Below are 22423 nucleotides of genomic sequence, written 5' to 3'. Positions count from 1 at the left end.
CTTCTTGAAAAAACCACCTGCCCCTTCCATGCCGGGAGCTGTGAGGAAAGCAACACCATGAGGCAAGCAGCACATTTCCTTTGCTATTTAAAGGGATACTATCAGCTCCACCAACTGTTTTGTTTTTAATAGTAAATTTGTTTTCCTCTTCATTGCTTGTTTTCAAAGCACATGCTCAGAGGAGCCTGGATCTTTTTTTTTTCATCTGTTCTGTTGCTTCCAATTTGAGCAGTAGTTTTGTTTTCATGTTTTTCCACAGGGTCTGCTAATAAAACAGCTGCAAATGTGGCTGCTATTTATTTATTTCCCTTACAGTGCATGAGCATCATTAGTAAGTCATCAGGACTGTAAAAAGCTCTCAGGAATATAGCAGCCTTTGCAAGTTGGTTGCTGCTGGCACAGCATGTGCTTCTTTCTGACCGAAGAAACCAAAATCGCAACCTGTGTTGATCATTATTTCCATCCAAATGCTGCGGTTGGATGGTAGGTCTGTTTCTTTTCACCTGAGCAGATTGAGAAGGAGTCCTTTCATTAAGTATTGTATTCTGATTCAGAGCAGCAATGCCATTGTTCTCCACCTCTAAGCTGGCTCAGTGGGACACATTTGATGAACAGAGATAGAAATGCAACTGTCTTTAACGATCTGGGGATCTGGCACACAGAAGGAGGAAGCAGAACATTGCTGATGTTGAAACATCACCCATCTGAAGGAACTTAAATGGAGGAAGTAAGTGAAATAAGCAGCAGTCCTTCCAGACACACACATTCCCTGATCTTTGGAAGAACCGTTTCTGTTATACTGGAGTAACACTCAGGTCATCTGACAAAGACAGACCTGAGTCCCTCTCTCTCGATGTTTTCTCTGTTTTATAAAAAGGCTTTTCATCTCTATGCAGACTGGAGCTCCTTAGCACAGCTGCTCTGACCTCCGCCAACACTGATGGCTGGTGGTCAGTGCTATAGCACAGGTCATCATAAGCATAATTTACATTGCCACAGGGGAAAGTCTGGAGTTTCACCAGTTCAATCCCACTGATATCCAGGTGAGGGCAGTTGCTTCGACTTGGAGATGCTGGAGATGCCCGAGAGCTAGGAGAAGAACTGCAATTCCCATCAAAGCCCGAATCTTCCCGCTCTGGAGTTGCTTTGAGCTTGGAGCTGGGGCTGAAGTGACAGATGTTCTCTAGCACCCACGATCCATAAGTTGGGTTCCAAAGATTTTTCGTTTCGTTTTTAAGTTTGTGGGTTGGTGGATTGCTGAGCTCCAACTTCTGGTTCGAGGTCTGCTGGAACCAGGACCCGCTGTTGAAATCGCTGAGGCATGGCAGGCTGGGCCCTCGAACAGTCCGGCTGCTCAGATTCTCCACCAGTAGCTCTTGTGGGCATTGTACAAGTTTGTGCCCAGCATTGTGGGAGTCCAGTGTTCTAGGCATTGTCTGAGGTGTGAGAGAAGGGCTTACCAACAGGGGCACTATCCCACTGGAAATGTTTGGGCGCATGACTGTACTCCCTTCATCCTCTGGCGTGGGGCCACACTCCATGGGCAGTTCCGTGTTGATCACATCAGGGTCCTGAAAGAGATACAAGAATCTGTTACACCCTGAGCACCTCCAGGGTGACTGTCACACCTGCATTTTAAGAGAAATAGCTATCAGAGTGAAAAAGATTTTGGCAGAGGCTGACATGGGGTTTGGGCAATACTCCTGCATGTTGTACAAGGTGCTATGTGCCATCTGGATATCGCATTGCTGTTAGGACTTGCAAAAAAGCTTTCTCATGTATGTGCTTCCTTTGAGCAGAGGCTGTGCTTTATTGAAATCAATGGCTAAGCTGAGGGTCACTAGTACATAATTTCTCCCTCGGGAGGTTGGATCGAGGCCTGTAGCTGTAAAATGCTACCAGATGGTGAACTCACTGTGCCATCTCGTTCGCCCCCCTCTGCTCCATACCAATTCAGCTGTGGCTTTCGAGCAACATTAGGCAAGGTCAGAATATGGACCTTGAAAGAGATTCTAAATACCTTTCCATCACAATATGAAGGACATTTTGCTACTGAACAAGCTGAGAGCTGAAAGCATCCACTTGCACAGGAACAGTATAACCTCACTTTGGTCGGGCTGAAGATGGGAGAGTGAGGGTGCATAACCAGAAAACCCAAATGAAAAGAGCAGATGAGCCAACAGCACCACCACAATTGGGAAAGTAATTAGATCAGTCTGTCAGCACTCTTCACTTGTTTTGGGCACTAAAATCTAGTGCCTTTGGATAGTTGGCATTCCATGGATTATCATCCACCTGGATACCAAAGATCAGTACCTGTGTGCAATACTTGATTCTTTCCAGGATGGTGGAGAAGTTTGGCCGATACTCTGGGCTGTGCTGCCAGCACTGTGTCATGATCCGGTACCTTAAAATAAGTCAAAAAAAAAAAAAAGTATCAATCAAGAAAGATAATTATTGTAAAACGTGTTTCAATATGAAGTGATCGTGGGTCCAGAGGGACTGCACTTGGTACATGGCCCAAAGGAGGAGAGCAAAAGCGGACATGTCATTTCTGCATCCTTGGATCCTGAGCCATTAGGGGACCACTAATTAAAGTAAATCCTATAGTGCTCTAAGCTGTATACAAGAGGCAGTAGTTCAAGAGACATTCAGTAATACCCACCTAACCGTGGGGGCAATCACCATTCCCTGACTAAAAGTGTCTAGTTGCCTTTGTCTAACCCCTTTGACACCCACTATCCCTTGGCTTGTGGGAGTAAGGAAATACTTACACCGGTCCCGGACAGTTTTTTGGTGGATCCATTCTTCCTCCACTGGTGACAAATTCCAGCACTTCCTGATTGGTTTTGCAAGGGTAGGGCATGTAGCCTAGAGAGAAAATCTCCCAAAGAAGCACACCAAAGGACCTGTGTCAGAAACCAGCCAACAATACCAATTAGGTTTCATTTGTGCTCCACAAACCTCGCATGAAGCTGTGTAGGTAACACCACAGCAACAACCTTTCGAAGCCATAGGCCAACCATAGTAATGCGCAATTAGTGTGATTATGAGTCAACTTTGATATAAAAAACCAATCAAAACCTTTGCTCAAGCTCCAAAACTAGCTTTACAGAGGTTTAAAAATATTTTAATAACTCTGAAGGTTTTTTTTTCTGCTGCATTTATTATTTCTAGAGCAGGAAATCCCAGAGCACCCTTTGCTATCTATGTTCTAACTGAAAAGAACTGTGAGATTTGGCATGGTGATGCCTACCTTACTTGGGAAGGCTTAAGATGTTTAAATCGGTATTTGGGAACAGGATGCTCAAGAATAAAATCAAGTAAGAGACATTCAGTGAAACTGAAAGGCAGCAGCATTTTTTTTTTTTTCATTATACAGTTGCTCTCCTTTTTTACATCCACAGGTTAGTTAGGCAGTGCCATTGAAAATAACTTATAACTTAGACCCAGGGGAGTCAAGAGGGTTCTGCCAGGACTTCAGCAGGGTCAGACTTGTTAGATTCACTATTTGCTGCAAAGGTGGAAGAAATTTCCAGTACATGCATGTTACTTATAATAGCCTATTACAGGAACTGTAGCACTTTCCTTCAAAATACTTAGTACTGGCTGCTCAAAGTTAGGCACTGATAAGCAATCCCTTGTCTTCTGGCATCACTAACAACTTCAGGAAACTGGGTCAGTGTGGCATTTAAGGGAATGTCTCAGTACAGTATATTGAAGAATCTACTGTACAGAGAGAGAGGCGTTCTTAAGCAACTGGAAAGCTTCCATTCCCCAGCACCTGTGCATGAATGTTCTACTGCTGAGGGGGTGCTTATTTTAAAGAAAGATCAAGTTACATGAGGAATCAACATATAAATATTGTTTCCTCAGCAACCAGCAAGGACTTCTAATTAAGTCTGCTGTCATTTTATATACAACAGAAAAAAATTATACAAAAGAGTAATCCTGGGTGGTACAGAGAGAGTCATTTACAAAATATAGAAGCAGGCCTTGTCACTGATAGAAACTGAGTGGCAGATACTGAGGGTTGAGTGAAGCATCTGATGGTATTTGTCTGGATTTTTAACTGAGACTCCTTGGGAATCTAAACTGCTTTCTCTTTTCACTTCTTGATTGCCTTTATGTGATACTCTGCATTTATGTATAGCGAATTTTTATTACCTTCATTTACATTAGATTTTAAAATTCTTATTCAGAATTCTTTAGCCATGCTTCTACTGAATGCTGAGGGAAGACTTCTAATATTTTTCTGGGAAATTCTGACATTTTTTAAGGGTCCTGCTGAGCAGACTTTTTTCTTGAGGAATACATTCCTTGACCCCTACCACTGAGTAGCAGAAGTGATTAAAAGACATCTGTTACCAGGTATCAGTCTTGGAGGTGAAAATGCCCTCTAAAAAAGCTTCTGGTGGCATCCACTTGACAGGAAGCATGGCTCTTCCTCCCTTGCGGTAGTAACTTGCTCTAGGAAAGATAAAAAGCATGGAGAATGTCACACAATCTGAAAGGGCTCAGATATGTAAAAGATCTTATCACCACAGCAACAGCAGCTGGGGATTACAGGTGGCAATGGGAGCCAAGTGAGAAAAAGGAAAAGTCATCAACACAAACAGTGCATTGAAGCAGTATTTTATACCGTCTTTGCAACTGGGATAGAAACTGAGGATGTTGTAGGTGCACAGCTGAAGACATCATGTTTGCCAACGCTGAGCACAGGGTGCTGATACAGCAAGTCATCTTGACATCATAAACTGAGAATTATGGTTGGGGTTTTTTTAAATTTAGCATTATTTATGATGAACTAGCTAATAAATTTGTCTATGCTTGGTTTAGTGTCCACATGTGTTTGCAGTGTTCCCTGAGGCCTAGGCTGGAATAAACACAGTTGAAGGGTATTTGGCTAGTAGGCATAGATTTGTTAATTTATAGTCTGTTAACTCCAGTTAGTTAACTGGTAATCAAATTCAGACACATAACGGACTGTTCCACTGCTTCAGATTCCATGAGACAGTTCAAACCGGTCAAAATGATACAGATTATAAAGTTATTCACAGGACTGAAATGGCCTTTCACTTACCTGTAAATATCCCTAGCCATCCCAAAGTCACCAATCTTGGCTATTCGTCCTGCTCCACTGCAGGTCAAAAGGCAATTCCTTGCAGCTATATCTCTTTAAAAAAAATAAAAATTATTAATTCTAATTCTAAACTCTTAAGTAGCTAAAGGAGTAAAGAGAGTATTAGTCCTGCAAGCCTTGAGTCATCTTTACACAAATGAAAAGAGCCTTATTAAAAATAAGAAATAATGCCAGCTACATTATCATTTTTATTAACCACAATTCTTAAACTGTATTTACATTACATTTTCTTCCCCGTGTTTTCCAAGAATTCCCCACTCCCAGCTCCTTTCACTAAGGCAGAAAACAGGGTCAGTGTCAGACCAGGGACAGATCCAACCTCTTTTGCTTCAACCACATTATGATAGATTTCTTTCTTGCTCTATTTTTTTTAAAGAGTGGCATCTCAGCAGTGTCTCCATCAGTTACAGATGTGATGCTATTGGTTGGTCTTAGTAAACTGCTTGAAAAGTCAATGTAGGACCAGATTCAGTAAACTGTTGCTTTGTTGCTTCTGGGTATCTCCTGTGGAACCAAGCAAAGCTACATATGGGAGCAGCCGTTTGCTGGGCGCAGGTTTAGCTTGTGGCAAATGGCAGTGATGACTGCATGGCCAAGACTGAAGGATTTGCATTCCTTTTAAATACGCATTCTGCAAAGGAACTAATTAAAAAACATAGCACTGTGGGGGTCCTGTTGACTGCCAAGAAAAATGAGCTCCTTGAACAACTCATATGTTTCTTCCCACTGCCAGCCTTAAAAAATCCCTCAGGATTTGGAAATCAAGCTCAGCTTTCTCTGCCATCATCAGCTGTGACTCCTAGATGACAAGAGCTGCCCTTAATGACATCTCCATAACCCCACTACGCTACCTTTTCCCCCTAGGATACCTTTTATCTGTAAGGATAATCTTCCCTTCCCGACCCACTCTAAGTAATACTGGCATCACTGACAAAATACTAATACGGAACCTAAACAAAATTCTTTCTATACTGATTTCTTGAATTGTTGGCTGAAACAAAACGAGTCTATTCCTAGGTTGCTTATACTAGAGATCTAACAGTCCAAAACCTGACCCTGAGAGTTTTTTTTAAGGTGATATGCTGCTATTAAAAGAATCAAACACTAGTTTCTTCCATTTCTCTCCTGAAATGGAGACTGGTCTTGTGCTGTCAGCTAACAGCTGGCCTGTCCCATTTGTTGACATAAATGTTAGAAGCTTTATGTGATGACCGCTGGCCTCAGTGACATATGATAAGAAAACCAGGGAACATCTACCTGGCGGGAGATATGAAAATTGGTTTTATAAAACACTTGTGGAGAAAATTTCTGTTGAGTTTCTATTGGCGTTCTTGCAGTACGAGCAAAAATTGGCCCTTCACATAAATTCAATAGATCAGGGTGGGTGGAGGTTGATGAAGGCTATTACTATTACAGTAAGGATTTTTAAAAAATAATGCTGTAGTGCATAACTCTGAAGTTTCCAATTAGAATACAGATCCTTTCATGTACTTATTAAGATATCCAAGAGCCAAAACTTATTGCACGCTCTTACTGCTCTTTTTTAATGACAGCAAACTCTAATCCTTTTTTCAAAGGAACTTATTTATTGCTCCAATATAAAGGAGACTGAAAACTGTCTCTCATGCTCTGATCATAAAGCCATAACATATCTCATATCTCAATCTCATGGTTTTTTGCTCCAACTGCTGCTTGCCACTTGTTTCCCTCAGTTTCTCCAATCGCTACCCACTCTTGCCTAGCTCTGCCTCTTTGCTCTGTGCGATGTCATGTGTACGCACACGTGCTTGTGCATGTGGGCAAATCAGTTGTCTACTTGCGTAACTCCGGGCTGCATGTCAGTTTAGTTAAAGCCTGTGTGACCCTCTTGTGTGCAGGCCTCTTCTTTCCCTTACACACAAGGGCTGAACTCAGCATGGAGTTCATACTCGGGAAAGAATTCAGTTGCACACTATGCCTGGGAACATTATGAACTGAAACAACTCTTAATCAGAAGCAAAGGAGTCCAATACCCAACTGGGAATTTTAAAAGGCTACCTCTAATCACCTTCGCCTGTTCTACAATATTTCATTCTTATTTGAAGCCTACCATAGCAACATTTTTTTGCTCTACAAAGAGGAAAAAGAGGTGTGAACAGACAAATACGGGCTCCCCAAGACCACACAGCAGGTCAGCCGCTGAGCTGGGAAGGAAGCCTTAGAGTTGTGTTTTTACCTCCTATTATCCCTGTTCTACACTTCTGTAGTCAATGGCTCAAATATGATGGGCTGTCCTGTGCTGATGAGATAGGCAAAGCATTAAGGCAAGATAGGGACATCAGAAAAGAGAGAAATGATACCTTATAGTCTTACAAGCTAACACAGAGTGACACTACCATCTAGTGGACTACAGGGCTAATTTCAAATGTGTCTACATTGCAGGCACCTGAAAGTTAACACTTGGAAACGGTCACTCTGAGCAGAAGATTCCTTTCTCCCCAGCAGCGCAAAGAGCAGCGCAGAGCCTAACTCCTACCAAAACCCAGTGAGACCAGCCCTGACATCTAAGCACAAGCCTGTATTGGTAGAGGAAATCTCCGTCTCCCTCCTGGAGATTAGTTCTCTCTAATGCACTGCAAATAGAAACTGTGTGAGCTTCACACACCTTGAGATACCTCAGAAGGGACTGTTTCTTCTCACCTGTGGATGAAATGATTCTCTTCCAGATATTTACAGCCGCAGGCAATATCCCTAGCTATGTTCAGCAGGTCCTGCATTGTTAGCGTGGATGGTTGATTCTAGAAAAGGACACACAGAAAATGGTGAGGGAAGAATAGTGGAGTAGAAGAATATAATTCAGGCAGGGGATAATCAGCAAGGAACAGAAGAAGGGAAAGGGAGAGACATTACATACAGAGTGGGGGAACGGTTAAATGAGTCAGGAGCAAAGAGGAACATAAGCAGATCAAAGTAAAGAGTTCAGGAAAATGAGTAAACTCTTATTTAAGCCACAAAACTTTCAGAAGATTTCACTTCTGAGCACAGTGCATGACTGCAAGCTGGCAAGAGATTTATGGACTGGCCTGAATAGCCTAGTAAAGGGGGTGGGAGAGATCTATTCCCTACTGGTGTTGGACTTCGTGAAAACAAAAGACAAGCAGGTTTAAAAGGTGAGATGGAAGAGAAAAAAAAACACCTGCTTTTAAAGAGTGAGTTAAATTACCAACAGAAATTAGCACATGAGCTCAAAGAGAGAGCAAAGATGCATGAGTGCACATCTCTGCACCAGCAGTCAGCATTCATCAACTTATCCATTCTTGTGGAAGGACAGAGGTTACCCTCAGGGAGCAGTATGCAAAAATGGGATGCTTTACCACAGGACTCCGGGACTGGTACTAGCCCTTCACCATCTGCACTTCCCTAACTAAGAACAATACAGAAGTCTTTCTCCAGGAGCCCTGCGTATTTTCATCCCATCATTTATTTCCCCATAGGGCAACTTCCTTGGTGTTTCTCCAGGAACTTCTGTATTGCTCTCGGGAAGGGTGGGGAGAATTAACTACACTGCTGATCAAAAGCCCGAGAGATATCAAAAAAATTGTTCTTATTAAAGCTGCTTTTGTTTCTGGATGCTGTTATCACTGTAATTTCTCATGCTCAAACCACATAACACACACTACAGCCATTGAGCACTATTTTTATTGGCTAGGCTAATTATTGTACAAAGCTCTTGGACATCTGCCAGGGAGAATTATTGTAGTTACAAAGTAGGCATTTCTGGAGAGGAGATGAAAGGCAAGGAAGAGAAATAGCATTACAGACTTCCAGACCTTATCTCTGCTCTGGGATTCCTCTGTCAGAAGACTGTGATGGACATGCGTTTTCTCTGCAGCCAGGGAAATTTGTTGTGAAATACATTAATGATGAGGCTAGTTCTGTTCTCAGATAAGGTGTACAGGGACATTTTTTTGAGTACTAAGGGGACTTCAACTATTGTATTTGCTATCTGCTAGCATACCAGCTAACATAGCAGCAGGTTTGTTTTCACATGATATTTAAAAAGTAACTGTTCTTTTCATTACAACTATACCTGATATTCAAATAAGAGTACTTATTATTCTCTGCTGCCCACAGACTTCATCTACTCACAAAAATTGTACCACTTTCACTATAAATGCCAAAAATAAAGATATACAAACTCCTCCGTCTGGGTGCTGTTATACCACTGTAAGTGCATTTAATTAGTATATTTACTCCTGTATGAAGAAGAGATTAAGCTTGTTCTTTCAACACCATGTTAATACCAGCATAAGAGTATACACACATGAAGCTACATTGCCGTAACTATTTGGGGTGCATGTGTGCGCAGAGGAGAAGCTGTGCAACTGCATCACGTGGCATAGGAGTACGAGGCACCAGTCAGCCTCCTCCTGCCCCTGTAGGCAGCCAGCATAGGCACCTCAATGCAACAAGAAATAATGTAGAATCAAGCCTAACTCTTCTGTTGTTTTTTTTTTAAAGTCTCCACTCAAGCAGAGATATACACTTATTTAACACAGGTGCCCAGGATCACACTGTTAAGAAGCAAGAACACGTATCTGGAATCAGCTATTCATTGTAAGAACATTGAAACTAATTAATTCCAAATAGTCACTGTACTTGGTTGGCATCAATATAGTATTAAAAATCAAAGATAATTTGCAAAAACCCTCATGACAGCTTTTTATAAGGGTGGGGGGTTTTTAAACAAAAATATTTGACTTGATAATTTCATTTGCATTGATTTAAATCCCGGTCACATTGCTACATACAGGCTCAGCTCTTCAACTAGTATAAATCTGTGCATCTCCATATGGTGCTGATGCACACCTGCTGAGGACCTAGTCCTACAAATTCCCACTGCATATCAGTGTTAACTTCAGCTCTTCACGCACTATCACAGTGCACAGAAAACAAGGCAGACATTGAGGAAAGAAAGCCCCTTGATTTGTAGTCCAGTTGACAGAGAACTCTGGAATGGCAGGACAGGATTTCACTCTTTCCCCCTCAGTTACTAATCGACTGGCACTGCTTTTGTTTTCTCTCACTGACATCTGCTTACATCAAGCAAACAGATGTACGTATCCAGAAGTTTATAGGACCTGGGACACCTATGCTGCCCTGCTTGGCTTCTACAGTGCCTTTATCCAATTCATAAAAATAATAAAAACAGTCATACTAAAATCAACCACAAGCCTAGCAGAGAAGTTATCTCACCACCCTGGGTCGATTCTGCCGAAGAAAGCTCTTCATATCTCCTCCAGCCATGAGCTCAAGCAGAATGAAGCGAGGCAGAGTCTGTAGGCTAACACCGATGCACTGCACGATATTTTGGTGATTGAACTTACTGAAAGCCAAGATCACAGCAACATGGAAGAGAAAGACAGCATTAGTACCTGGCCAACATCCATCACACTCACTGTGCCTTGAGCTTTGACAACCTGGATTGAAGCAAATCCTGATGCAGTGCAAGTTACCAAATAAATTCCTACTTCAGCCATATCAAAACGCCTCTCTGAATTATGACAGCCCCAAGATGAGGGTTATACCTAGCTTTTCCCATGAAAAGCTTTCAACAGAATGTATGAAAAGCTGAAAGCAAAGCAAAGCCTTCTGTCTGTGAAGAGAGAATTTAATGGACGCACTGACTGCAAGATAGGGGTGACGTGAGAAGGACATGAAAGCTAAGCACTTCAAATATGCAAAAATTACTGGCATTTGTGAAACAAAATCCTGACTGGTGGGGATTTTAATTCAGCGTTGGTTATTTTAAATATACTGCTCTCTAGTTTGTTGGACTCAGTTCAGTATCTAGTCTGCCAAAGAGGGACTCAGCTAATACCTACTGCAGCAGCTGCTTATGCGATGGCTTTCTGTCTCTTACAACAGAAAGCTGAGATTGTCAAGTAGCTCAGTAAGACTCAGTCATTAGAAAGCAGCATCTTCCCTTGGATAGTGATTACCTGGATAATACAGGAACTAAAAATGGAAAGGAAGCTGGGGAAGAGAAAGAGTCCTGTGCTACTAAGTGAATCAAAGCACTCTTTAATCGATTGAAATTGCTCTTTAAAAAAAACATACATCAGTGTTACCTCCTGTTCAGCTGCCAAAGTTCTTGCAGACTTTAGGAAGTGGCACTATGTCATGAGATTCATGCTTTAATAGCAGATATGAGTTGGGCCAGACAATGAGAAGAGGAATTTCATGTTGCACAAATTAAAAATGCATAAATTCTGATCACAATCAACCCTGACTATACTATTATTTTAAAGTCACCCTTGACTATACTATTGTTTTAAGGTTATGGATTTGGGTTAATGAAGTAAATTCCAAGACTGGAATACTTAAAGTACAGGTGGTAATAGGAATGGCTGTCTTATCTTTTCCAGGGAGGTTTTATAGATCTCATAGTTCACAGTCAGAAGGTCATGCAGATGAGACCTTATAAAGGTTCTGTCAAGCTTGCAAAGGCATCAAAAGCCAGAACATGTCTAAGCGAAGTGGCCACACAGGGAGAAGGGCTGTGTTCCATCTGTGTAAGCTACACACACAGAGCCATATTCACTACTTTATCCCTACAGAGGTTTCAGAGTGTTTCACTCAGCTATTTTTGTGCAAAGAAAGTGTAAAAGCTCAGGACTTTCACTGCAAAGAGTGCTTACTTACAGCAAAGAGTTCTACAGATAGGAAAAGCAAAAAGGCTGCACGTACGCTTAGCTACTGACTGAAAGCCACAATGGGAAAAGCTTTTCACACTTTCTCCTTCTTCAACTGCCAAACATGCTCTTATAAAAACTTCTACTCTTATTTGCAAGAGATATTATAGTTTAACCCCTAGCACCCAAACCTAAAAACTTAGCTTCCTGGCTCAGAGCCTGTGTTGTACCACCTTGGTGCTGGTCTTGCAGAGGCTGAACTTCTGAGTCACTGCACAGGTGGCTCTCATCTTTAGCTTTCCTATTGCTTTTCATTTCATCCTTGAAAATTTGTTTTAGCAAGGGCTTCGGGACATGATTTATGCTTAGTAAAAGGGCAATGGATTTCTTTGAAAAGGAAAACATTTCAAACACAGCACATATTTGTAGAAAAATGTTGTGCCTTTTTACTCCTCTGAACATGACCAGCAGAACCAACCAGCAGAAATTTTTGTTGAGATGTTGTACTGGTTTTGGGTGGGATAGAATTAATTTTCTTCACAGTAGCTCATATAGTGCTATGTTTTGGATTTGTGATCAAAACAGTGTTGGTAACACATTGATATTTTAGCTATTGCTGAGCAGTGCTTACACAGCATTAAGGCTTCTCACCCCACCCCACCAGCGAGGAGGCTGGGGGTGCACAAGAAGTTGGGAGGGGACACAGCCAGGACAGCTGACCCCAACTGACCAAAGGGGTATTCCAGAACATATGACATTGTGCTCAGCAATAAAAGTTGGGGGAAGAAGGAGAAAGGGCGTGGTGTCATTTGGAATTTGGCATTTGTCTTCCCAAGTAACTGTTATGCATGATGAAGCCCCGATTTCCTGGAAATGGCTAAACACCTGCCTGCCAATGGGAAGTAGTGAATGAATTCTTTACGTTGCTTTGCTTGCACACACAGCTTTTGCTTTTCCTATTACACTGTTTTTATCTCAACCCATGAGTTTTCTTGCCCTTCTGATTCTCTTCCCTGTCCCACTGCTGTGTGGGGCCGAGTTGCCTACTGGCATTAAACCACAACAAATGTGCAACAGAAGAACTTCAGTTACCTTGTTTGAGAGGAACAAGTAGCTGAATCCAGTAACTCACATGCTACTAAAATGCCATCTGGTGAAAAATAAGGCTGGATTTCTTTTCTGAACCCAAGCAAGTGGATAAATTATTCTTATTACCTGCATTACTCTTCCCCCCCCTGCCCACCATCAGTATAAAAACCTTAAACTATACCTGATAATCAATGCTTCCATCAGGAAATCCATCTCATCCTGCTCAGAACAGACTTCCGGCAGGGTCTGTTGAGAGGTAAAGACAGTGAGGACCATCCCACCAAAGAGTTGAGAACAATTAGGTGACCACCAAAGGAAAAAGAAACAAAAAAGAATGAGTATGTAGCATGTGAATGACTCCAGGAACCTATGAGGTGGGGCTCATCTTTTCAGTGCCCAGTTTATTGGGCTGCATGTGACCCATTTGGTAGTTAAAGTTAGAACAGGAAACTGGTGACCTACTTGGAGATTTTTTATGTGCATTTAACTATATACAGTGTTCTGGAGCAAAATACATTCAGGTATACATCAAGAAAGGCATTAAGTGGGGAATTACAGATCTAGTAAGCACTTTAAAATGACAGGTGTTAATTTATTCTCCCTTTTCTATATGTCCACATTGCAGCACATGCTTCCATGTCAAATGGCACATACAGCCACATGATTTAAATAATTGTGTCGCGTGGCCTTATAGCTTGCTTTGCTGCCAGCAGATCTGGACAGCATCTGCCACTGATAACCATGAACTGAGAGCGCAGGCAGCAGTAGAAGCAGCACCTGCTACTGTGCCCTCTGTTTTAACGTTACGGGATGGTTTGGCCACAGCTGTGTGTAGTGCCCGCTGCCAAACTGCACACAGAGAAGTGGGATGTTTACTGCTCAGTGTGGCGAGGCTGGCATGGAAGCAGTTCTTGTCATCAGTAGCATGGGCTACAGAAGAGAGGGTTGCATTTTGCTATCTGAAATAAGTGATCGCTTCGCACAGGACAGTGCAGATGATCTGTTAAATTGGCAGAATACCCACAAACAATGTGTGGAGTATGCTGCAAATATATTTTTTAATTTATTCCCAGCCTGCACCTGCTTCTTCTTCAAACTCAGATCAGGCCTGATACTCTCCATCACGAAGCAAGGTGAGCATGGTCACAGGTTGGGCCCCATGGATACTCTACAGTTTCCAGCCAGGGAGAAGAGCAGCGTTTTGGTGATGTTCAGGGGGTCACTTTACAGGGAACTGGGTGAACAAGTGGGCAGGTGGGCAGACAGGGCCCTAACAAGTAGCCATCATTGCCGAGACTTTCAAAATGGGTGACATGCTCACTGGATTATCACAACTGAACAACATGCCGATCTACTTCTGTTTGCTACTGTGCTGTGGTGCTTCCTCCAGTCTGGACAGCGAAACTGGATTGGGCAGTTACAACTGCTTCCTAGTGTCTGTTCTGGGTTTTCATGCACATTCGTTCAGTGGTACAGGTAAGTTCATAATAAAATGCCATAATGCATGATCTTTTCAAAGAGGCGTTTGAAAGACAGGATGAATAACAATAGAACTACTTTTTATTAATGAAGGCTACGTTTTGGGCTGAACTTATAGAAGTAGATTTGGTTCTCTGAGTCACAAGCTTATAAAAGAACAAAAGCAGGCTATGAGCATCCTTAACTTCAGAGCTGAGTAACTGACAAATCCTGAGGCAACAGCAGTAATTTCACAGAAAACCAGCCTGTTATCTCTTGCCATTAATGACATGGAAATTAGCATGATATCACAATATATATTCACAGCAGCATATTGAACACTGTGCAATAATAAGAGACTACCTGGAAGTTTCAAATATGGTAGACAAACACTACTCTCAGTATAAAGGAAATGTAACTGAGAAACAATACAAATTTTTAAATACAGTAACATCGTGAAAAACTTAAGAGAAAGCACTCAAAACCACTGAAATGCAGAAGTAATAATACATAAACATTACTATAAATGTTTACTGTTTGCTGTCACATAAATGCTTCATACGAATATTTGCCAAGGCTTTCTTTTCTTTATACAAGATTTAGAAATCCTCTTCTAGTCTGCAATGTCCCCAAAACGTCTGTTTGTTGCTATTTTTTTCCCCTTAAGTTTCTTTTTTTCTTGGCTACTCAGATCTTGATACTGAGTGCCAGAAAAGCCATTGTGGCAGATTACCTGCTGGGGTGAACTGATGGTTCTGTGTTGATTCCAAGGGAGCTGTATTTATTTATGTTGATAGGCAATTTGTTATTTTTTTTAACTAATCAGTCTCCAGGTGACTAATTCACACAACTTCCCATTGGAGGGCACTGATCTCTCCTGAGCAATGGGAATCGGGCTTACAAAACAGATTGCACTTTTTAGATTCTCCTCCTAGTTCGACCACAACTTACAGCCATTAGGCATGCAGCAAATAAGACAGATGGTTTACTTTCAACCTGCTGCTAGTGCCATAGAGCTTAAAAATCAAAGTTTATAATTCCAGGATGCAGCAATTTGTGGAAACCCGCATCACGCACATGCATATGTCATTAAGCATGTGATAAACGTGAATCTCCAATTGGAATAGTGGTAAGATAATATGGCTCTTACAAGTAGTTATTGTTGTGTAAGAAATTTGTGGGTACTGACCTTGATAGCCACTTGAAGAGGGTTGGGATCCCCTGCAATGCCTACCACGGTTCCCTCATAAACCTCACCAAATGCACCATGTCCTAGCGCCCTGGAAGTAAAAAAAAGAGAGAGAACAGATGCTACTATGTCCCTGGATCCAGCATTGGCTGAGCTCTTTTCTTCATCCAGTCCAAGAATAGGAATAGAACCTGCTGTAAGAGATGGAATCAACAACAGAGTTTTGTTTTCATCTCAAAGTTTCTGAAAATAACTTGTCAGTATTTTCTGTCACTGCCACTAAAGCAGGGAGTTTGGATCCTTAATGGTTCTGAACAAATAAAGCAGCCTGCTCAGGGCCCTACCTCCAAGTACGGCAATAGCAAGACAAGAAAGAACTGGAGGGCAACAGAATAAGGTAGCTGCAAGCTAATGTCTTCAGGAGATGGAGTATGCACATAAGAATGATCAAGTTTTTCCTTCTAAAGTTTACATAACTTTGGTCAGTATCATCTGGATGGTGTGGAGCTGAAGAGCAACCTAGCATGCATTTCCTTGTAACAGGAAATTTCCTTGTGACGGGAAATGCTGAAAAAGAAATACTGCTATAGATTTGGAGGGGAGTTACTGCCAGGTGGCAAGTGTAATCCAGGACATCATATAAAAACATAGAGGTGAAATACCCTATGCAGTGTGTGGGAACATGGAACAGGAGACTCATGAACTTGTACTACTTCTTGAGAACTTTATGGAATCAAAATACCTTAGAGAACATAGTAAGTGTCACACGTATCGTATTTTGGCTGGCTTGGACTAGGTGTTTTCCAGTTAGTCAGACAGGTGGCCCTTGTTTTCTTGTCCTGGATACCTGATGCTGAGTAAAACAAGCATGGAAGCCCTACCTCTGCCTTTGCTTCAGGCTGCCTTTCCTCTCCTGTGCCAGAGAGCAACCCCTGCAGCAAGTCTTACCGAAGCAGAGAGATGTTCTTCCGTGGGATCTCCTTCAGCTCGCTCAGAGTGGCAGCCTTCCCTGCAAAGCAGTAGTTGGGGTTGTAATCTGTCATGATGGCTGATGTGCGGATTTTGCTCAGTTTATATTCTGGACTCTGCAGTCGTGCTCTGGCTCCTTCCAGCTGCTGCTTCTTAAGGTGATAAACTGCAGGTGAGGAGGCAAATAAAAATGCACGAACAAGATCAATACCTAGAGAGAAAAGATAATGCTGGCCACACAGAACAGAAAGAAACCAACTCCATAATTGTAAGTGCTTAAGAAACATCTTTAGCTTGCCAGTATCACGCTGTTCTCCATGCTCTGTAGTGATTTCTTACTGGATATGCAGTATTATTCCTGCAGAGTCCTAATCACCGGGGAGCAACTTAGGTTTCCTCTGCTTCTTTGCACATTGGGTAAGGAAAGGGTGCTCCACAAGACATCCTGCTGGCATCAAGTCCCCAAAAGCATACTATCTCCCTGAATGAATTATATGCTTAATTACAGACTGTGACTTCAGCCTATATAGCACTGGCTGCTAAAGAAATGCCTGCTAAGAGGGCTTTCCAAGCTCTTTTCTCTGTAGGAAATACCAGGACAGAGCAGTCCTTACCCTTTAGGACTCTGCTTGTGCCTAACAGTGGGGTGGGGTGATGTTTTCTATCACTTCTTTCTCCCCGTCTCTCTGATCCACTTGGGAGACCACAACACTCTGGCTCCAAGTATTAAAAGTAGTGGTATGTGGTTGGGCGGTCTCCTTTTGTCTAATTTAACTGGGAAAACCCAAGTCAAAGGATGATAAGGAGTAAGTGTTTCTTACTGATAGATAGGCTGCCACAAGTGAGGATCATTCCAAGCACCACAATCACACCCACCACAGCTAGGAGGAGTGGGAGAGGCAGGTGTCTCTCTGGGATAGGACCCTGGGGCACTGGAAAAAGAAAAATAGAGGTGCATTAATCAGAAAGCAACCAGAGCTGCTGTAAAGTGTCCCTCTGAAGGTTGCTCCTATTTCAGAAAACAATACAGAGATCATGGCCAGACCATCTTACGAAAATTACAGCAAATCCCTCTACAGCCCTGGAGGTGGAAAGAAAAACCTAAATAATTTTTAAAACATTGTGAAGATAGAAAACTAACTGATAAAACACAGATTTCTTATCTATTCTTCAATTTTTTATAAATGGGTAACATCACTGCTCGCAAGTGGAAACTCTCTACAGTCTTGATGCTTTGGACTTCCAAGAGACTGTGTCAGGAAATAACAGTGAATACCAGGCATCAGCTGAAGAGGCACAGTGGGAAACTGCTGTGGAAGGAAGTGATTTGTGGCTTAAATAACTCAGCAGTAGGTGGTACATTATACGGGAGAGGTATTTACATCTGATACACTGTGCCCATTCAGGAAATTTACACTGTATCTCTTTACAGATGTTTTACTTTCTACCTAATCCAAACCTGAATGTTGGAGATGGTGACAGAGATGCAGCTCAGTGTGTAAGGAAAGGACATCGGGAATTTTCAGTCATACGTTTGACTGACATTTCTCATAACACTGTGTTCACTAGAGTCACTAGCTGTAACTTGGGGAACTGACCATCAAAAAAGCCAGGAGAAGAGATAATACAAAGAATACAAATGTTATCCAATGAGGATAAAACTTCACATCTTACCAGTGCAGGTGACATTGTCATTGGCTAGCACAGCCCCCATCTCGCATTGGCAGACTGGCAGGTTGGTGTCAGGGTCCCGCTTACAGTTGTCCGAGTGGCAGTGGCTGCAGTTAAGATAGATCTGAACCTCTACCTCACCGTGACTCTCCATGGCTGAACAAGGAATCAGACACAACAGGTGGGCTTAGTTCAGTTCTTCCCATCTTGTTTCAGTACGGAAAAAACCCCTCAAACCCAGCAAGCACCTACAACTTCTCTCCTTCTCTGCAGGAGAGCAGATAGTCCAACACAGTGTGGACATACCAGAAACCTGATGGGGGCCAGGAGGGAAGAAGGTATTGGGTCCCTCAGGCAAACAGAGAGGTCTTGAAGTGAATTGACCTGGAAGTGTCTGAGACTGAGGATGTGCAGTTGAACTTGATGACTGGTGTCTCTTCTGCTTTAGAGATTGAGAGGAAAAAGGTCCCAGTGCACTATAGAAATATTTGAAGAAATTACCACAGCTAAAGATCTGACCTGCAGAGTGAAATATGCCTGAATGAAATGCATAAAAAGCAAAGACAGGAGGAGAGGGAACAGGAAAGAGGAAATAGAGAGGAAGAAGGGGAAAGGAGGAAGAAAAGAACCAAGAGGAATAAGAAGTATATTGTACCTGCTAGGGGATGCAAGAAGATCTCTCCAATGGGGTTCACAAAAGAGATGCCATCCTGCCCACCAGCTGTGATATCATCATTATCAGAGGCATGCCCCCCTGGGGAAAGAAGAGTATGGCTAGCTGATCAGTGCTGCATGCTGCAAAAAATGCGATGCCTCTGAAGTGTTGCATTCATTCCTGGCTCTTATCACCTGGGGTCACTCTGCAACCTTCCAGTGATATTAATATGTATAATGTCCTTGATGGATAAACGCTCACTTGACTCAGCCAGTACCAAGGTTTGTGAAGTGACTTATTCCAGCGTAGGTTTCTCAGTTCAGCAAGGTAAAAATACATTTGCTTCAAACAGAAAAAAGAAATGGAACATTTTCCCTGGGCAACTTGGGAACAAATAAAGGGATGATTCAGCACACCTTGCAAATACTAAATCACATAGGAACACTTCTATAACCTTGATTTCCCCGACTAAAGAGATAGTGGAGAGTAGGGAGGGTTTCATACTTTTCAGCTTTGAAGTATCTGTGAATCACCTTCTGCAGCAGTGTACCTCTGCACTAAGAGCTCTAGCCCTTAACTGCAGGTGCTCTGAAGGGTACAAAGTTAGACACCATGATTATTCCTCCAGCAGACTTACCTCTGTAGCCCCCGCCTCCTCCACCAGAAGTACAAGCTCCTCCTCCCCCCCCAAAGCCACCGGAGGTGGCCCACTGGAGCTTGGCTAGTGCTTGGGGACAAGCTTGACCCCCTTCTCCACCTTCCAGAAGGGACTTCCCAGCCTGAGGAAGCAGACTCTCATCTTGCCAGCCACCGCCTCCACCTTCAGTCAGAGAGTGAGAAAACCAAACAAGAACAGGTGAGGGAAGCACAAATAGAGGAAAGTGGGAGAGATACTATACAGAGACAGAGATTGGCCCTTATTAATTTCTTAAGTGCCCGCATTCAAATTAACTTTTTCTTTAAGGTTAAGAGAATATACAGACAAGTTCCTTGTTGCCATGGACAATAAGAAAGTGGAAATCTAATGCACAGCCTGTGGTATGCCCTGCATAACCAGCACCTTAGCACCAATTTCTAGTGGCATTAGAGAAATAAGGAGCCACCACTCCCCTTCGGGATAACTGGTTAGGGCTTTCAGCCGTGTGAGATGCTGAGTTCCCCAAGGAAATAAAAACTAACTGGATTTCCTTGTCTTCCTCTAGTGGCCCCTCTATAAGGCTATTCCAGCAGGAGATGGAGAACCACTGGATTTTTTTGTCTCTTAGGAATGGATTCTAAGCACAGCTGTTACAAGACTATAAATAAGCTTCTGTCGTGGTTTAACCCCAGCCAGCAACTAAGCACCACGCAGCCGCTCACTCACTCCCCCCCATCCAGTGGGATGGGGAGAAAAATCAGGAAAAGAAGTATAACTCCTGGGTTGAGATAAGAACGGTTTAATAGAACAGAAAAAAAGAAACTAATAATGATAATGATAACACTAATAAAATGACAGCAGTAGTAATAAAAGGACTGAAATGTACAAATGATGCGCAGGGCAATTGCTCACCACCCGCTGACCAACACCCAGCCAGTCCCCGAGCGGCGATTCCCCGCCCCCACTTCCCAGTTCCTAAACTAGATGGGCCGTCACATGGTATGGAATACACCGTTGGCCAGTTTGGGTCAGGTGCCCTGGCTGGGCATGAGAAGCTGAAAAATCCTTGGCTATAGTCTAAACACTACTGAGCAACAACTGAAAACATCAGTGTTATCAACATTCTTCACATACTGAACTCAAAACATAGCACTGTACCAGCTACTAGGAAGACAGTTAACTACATCCCAGCTGAAACCAGGACAGCTTCCATTTCTGGTATAATTCCCATAATATAATTCTTGTTGTTAGAATTTCAGGGGAGTAACAGGGAAAAAGTCTTCTCTTCAAAGGCCATTGTTACAGTGCGAAGGAGTGGGCTCCATCCCTTGACCATCTTTTCACTGAGACATTTTATCGAAGAGAGGAGTCCTCCTATGGAATAGCCTCTACTGGACCACTCATCACCTGCCCTATGCATTCTCTTTTATCTGGTGACATACCATATAAGATGACATCCATTGTAGACTACCAGCATATTTCTAACAACTACTGCCACAGAAAAATTCCAAAAGATCAAAAAAGAAGCCACTCGCTTCGTGCATACAGAACAATGTGTGTATTCAGCCATCTAATTCAGACCTTGTGTGGTTTTAGTGTCTCACCTGCTGCCCCAGTCCTCCCACTGACTCCAGGTACCGCAGTACTGTTCTCAAATTGCTCCAGGGGTATGTCATCCAGTGAGCTGTCCTGAGCCTTCAGGTAGGCTTTTCCTCCTCCTCCTGCTGCGATGAGCAAAGGTTCGAAAATCCCATCCTTCTGCTGGAAAACCCCCCATCAAACATCAGAAAAACTTCACATCCCTTGGATATGTGAACTCACATAAACTCATCAAAAAGCCTGAAAGCATCCCAAAGAAGAGTGGCCGAAGGCCAGGGCAATGCTTCTGATTGTCTCCTAAGTTCATTACAAAAATGTTTCACATCATGTTCCTGTGTGCAAAAGTAACTGTTTAACTGAATACCAAAGTTTTGGGATTTATTTTTTTTCAGGACTGCTGCCAGTATTAAAGTGGGATCCTGGTGTGGTTCCCAGACCTGAGCCATCGAGAACTGAGGAACCAGTTCAGCTATCTTAGTAACAGTATGATCAAGGATATGAAAAGAGATGAAGCATTTAAATTAAAAAGACAAAAAGACAAAGAGGGACAGAAGGATAGGGAGGGAGGGAGGGAAAAAGAGAAGAGGGAGAGAGACACTCCTTTTTCATCACCTTTTTTTAAGAACCGAGTATCATATGCCATGATTGACCGTGAAAGCTAGTTGTTCTGCTGGACACTGCTCAGGCAGGATGTAAAGAAGAAATACTTACTCTAAAGATGTAGGTTGCTCCTCCTCCACCTCCACCTCCTCCAGCCCAGTCCTTCAGGTCCTTTTTTTTTTTGTAATCTTCTTCAATGAGAGATGACTCCCCTAAGCAGATCTTCTGGGTTTCAGGATTGCCCTGAAAGGAGACAAGAGATGCACTCAGATATCAGCAAAGTCCAACTCTTGACGGTTGTCTGTATATCTCAGTATAATAATCTTGTATTGTTTGTGACGTAAATCAGGCATATATAAATCAGTATATATATTATCTTTGTGGAAAGTGAACTCTTCTACAAGGACCAATAGCTGAAGGACAAATCTGTTCTTTCCAATTTGCAAACTCACATTACACACGCAAGTGAAAATACAAATGCTTACAGAAAAAACCAAAGCAATACAGCAATAACTCATTATTGATATCACATAATTAATATTTTGCATATTTAGAACATCTTATACCCAAGAACACTAAAATGTGTTGAATTAGAGATTAATTCTCAGAACTTCCTTACTACTGTATTTATTAGGTATTTCTCAAGGTCATAAATGCATAAAGCAGACAGAGGTGACCTGCACATAGAGTGACCTACTGACACATCTTGGAAGAGAAATATGGAGTCCCAGCTTCCTAT

The 22423-nt window shown here is 42.4% G+C and overlaps 1 protein-coding gene across 1 annotated transcript in view; it reads right to left on the bottom strand.

Annotated features, from left to right (window-relative positions):
- Positions 1-481: 481 nt before the first annotated feature.
- Positions 482-22423, bottom strand: part of LTK (leukocyte receptor tyrosine kinase) — a 98927-nt gene continuing 76985 nt past the window's right edge. The window contains exons 14-29 of the mRNA XM_010580203.1: positions 21796-21927; positions 21090-21246; positions 19486-19668; positions 18849-18947; positions 18197-18349; positions 17344-17454; positions 16502-16688; positions 15554-15644; positions 13088-13152; positions 10379-10508; positions 7823-7920; positions 5084-5176; positions 4369-4470; positions 2775-2909; positions 2317-2407; positions 482-1571 (exon numbers count right to left, since the gene is read on the bottom strand). Of these exons, the coding sequence (XP_010578505.1) occupies positions 795-1571; positions 2317-2407; positions 2775-2909; positions 4369-4470; positions 5084-5176; positions 7823-7920; positions 10379-10508; positions 13088-13152; positions 15554-15644; positions 16502-16688; positions 17344-17454; positions 18197-18349; positions 18849-18947; positions 19486-19668; positions 21090-21246; positions 21796-21927 (2604 nt within the window). The 3' untranslated portion in view covers positions 482-794. The remainder of the gene's footprint in view (positions 1572-2316; positions 2408-2774; positions 2910-4368; positions 4471-5083; positions 5177-7822; positions 7921-10378; positions 10509-13087; positions 13153-15553; positions 15645-16501; positions 16689-17343; positions 17455-18196; positions 18350-18848; positions 18948-19485; positions 19669-21089; positions 21247-21795; positions 21928-22423) is intronic.

Source organism: Haliaeetus leucocephalus, unplaced genomic scaffold (genome assembly GCF_000737465.1).
Source record: "Haliaeetus leucocephalus isolate CR32 unplaced genomic scaffold, Haliaeetus_leucocephalus-4.0 Scaffold696, whole genome shotgun sequence".
NCBI classification, from domain to species: Eukaryota; Metazoa; Chordata; class Aves; order Accipitriformes; family Accipitridae; genus Haliaeetus; species Haliaeetus leucocephalus.
This window is presented reverse-complemented; position numbering and strand designations above follow the sequence as displayed.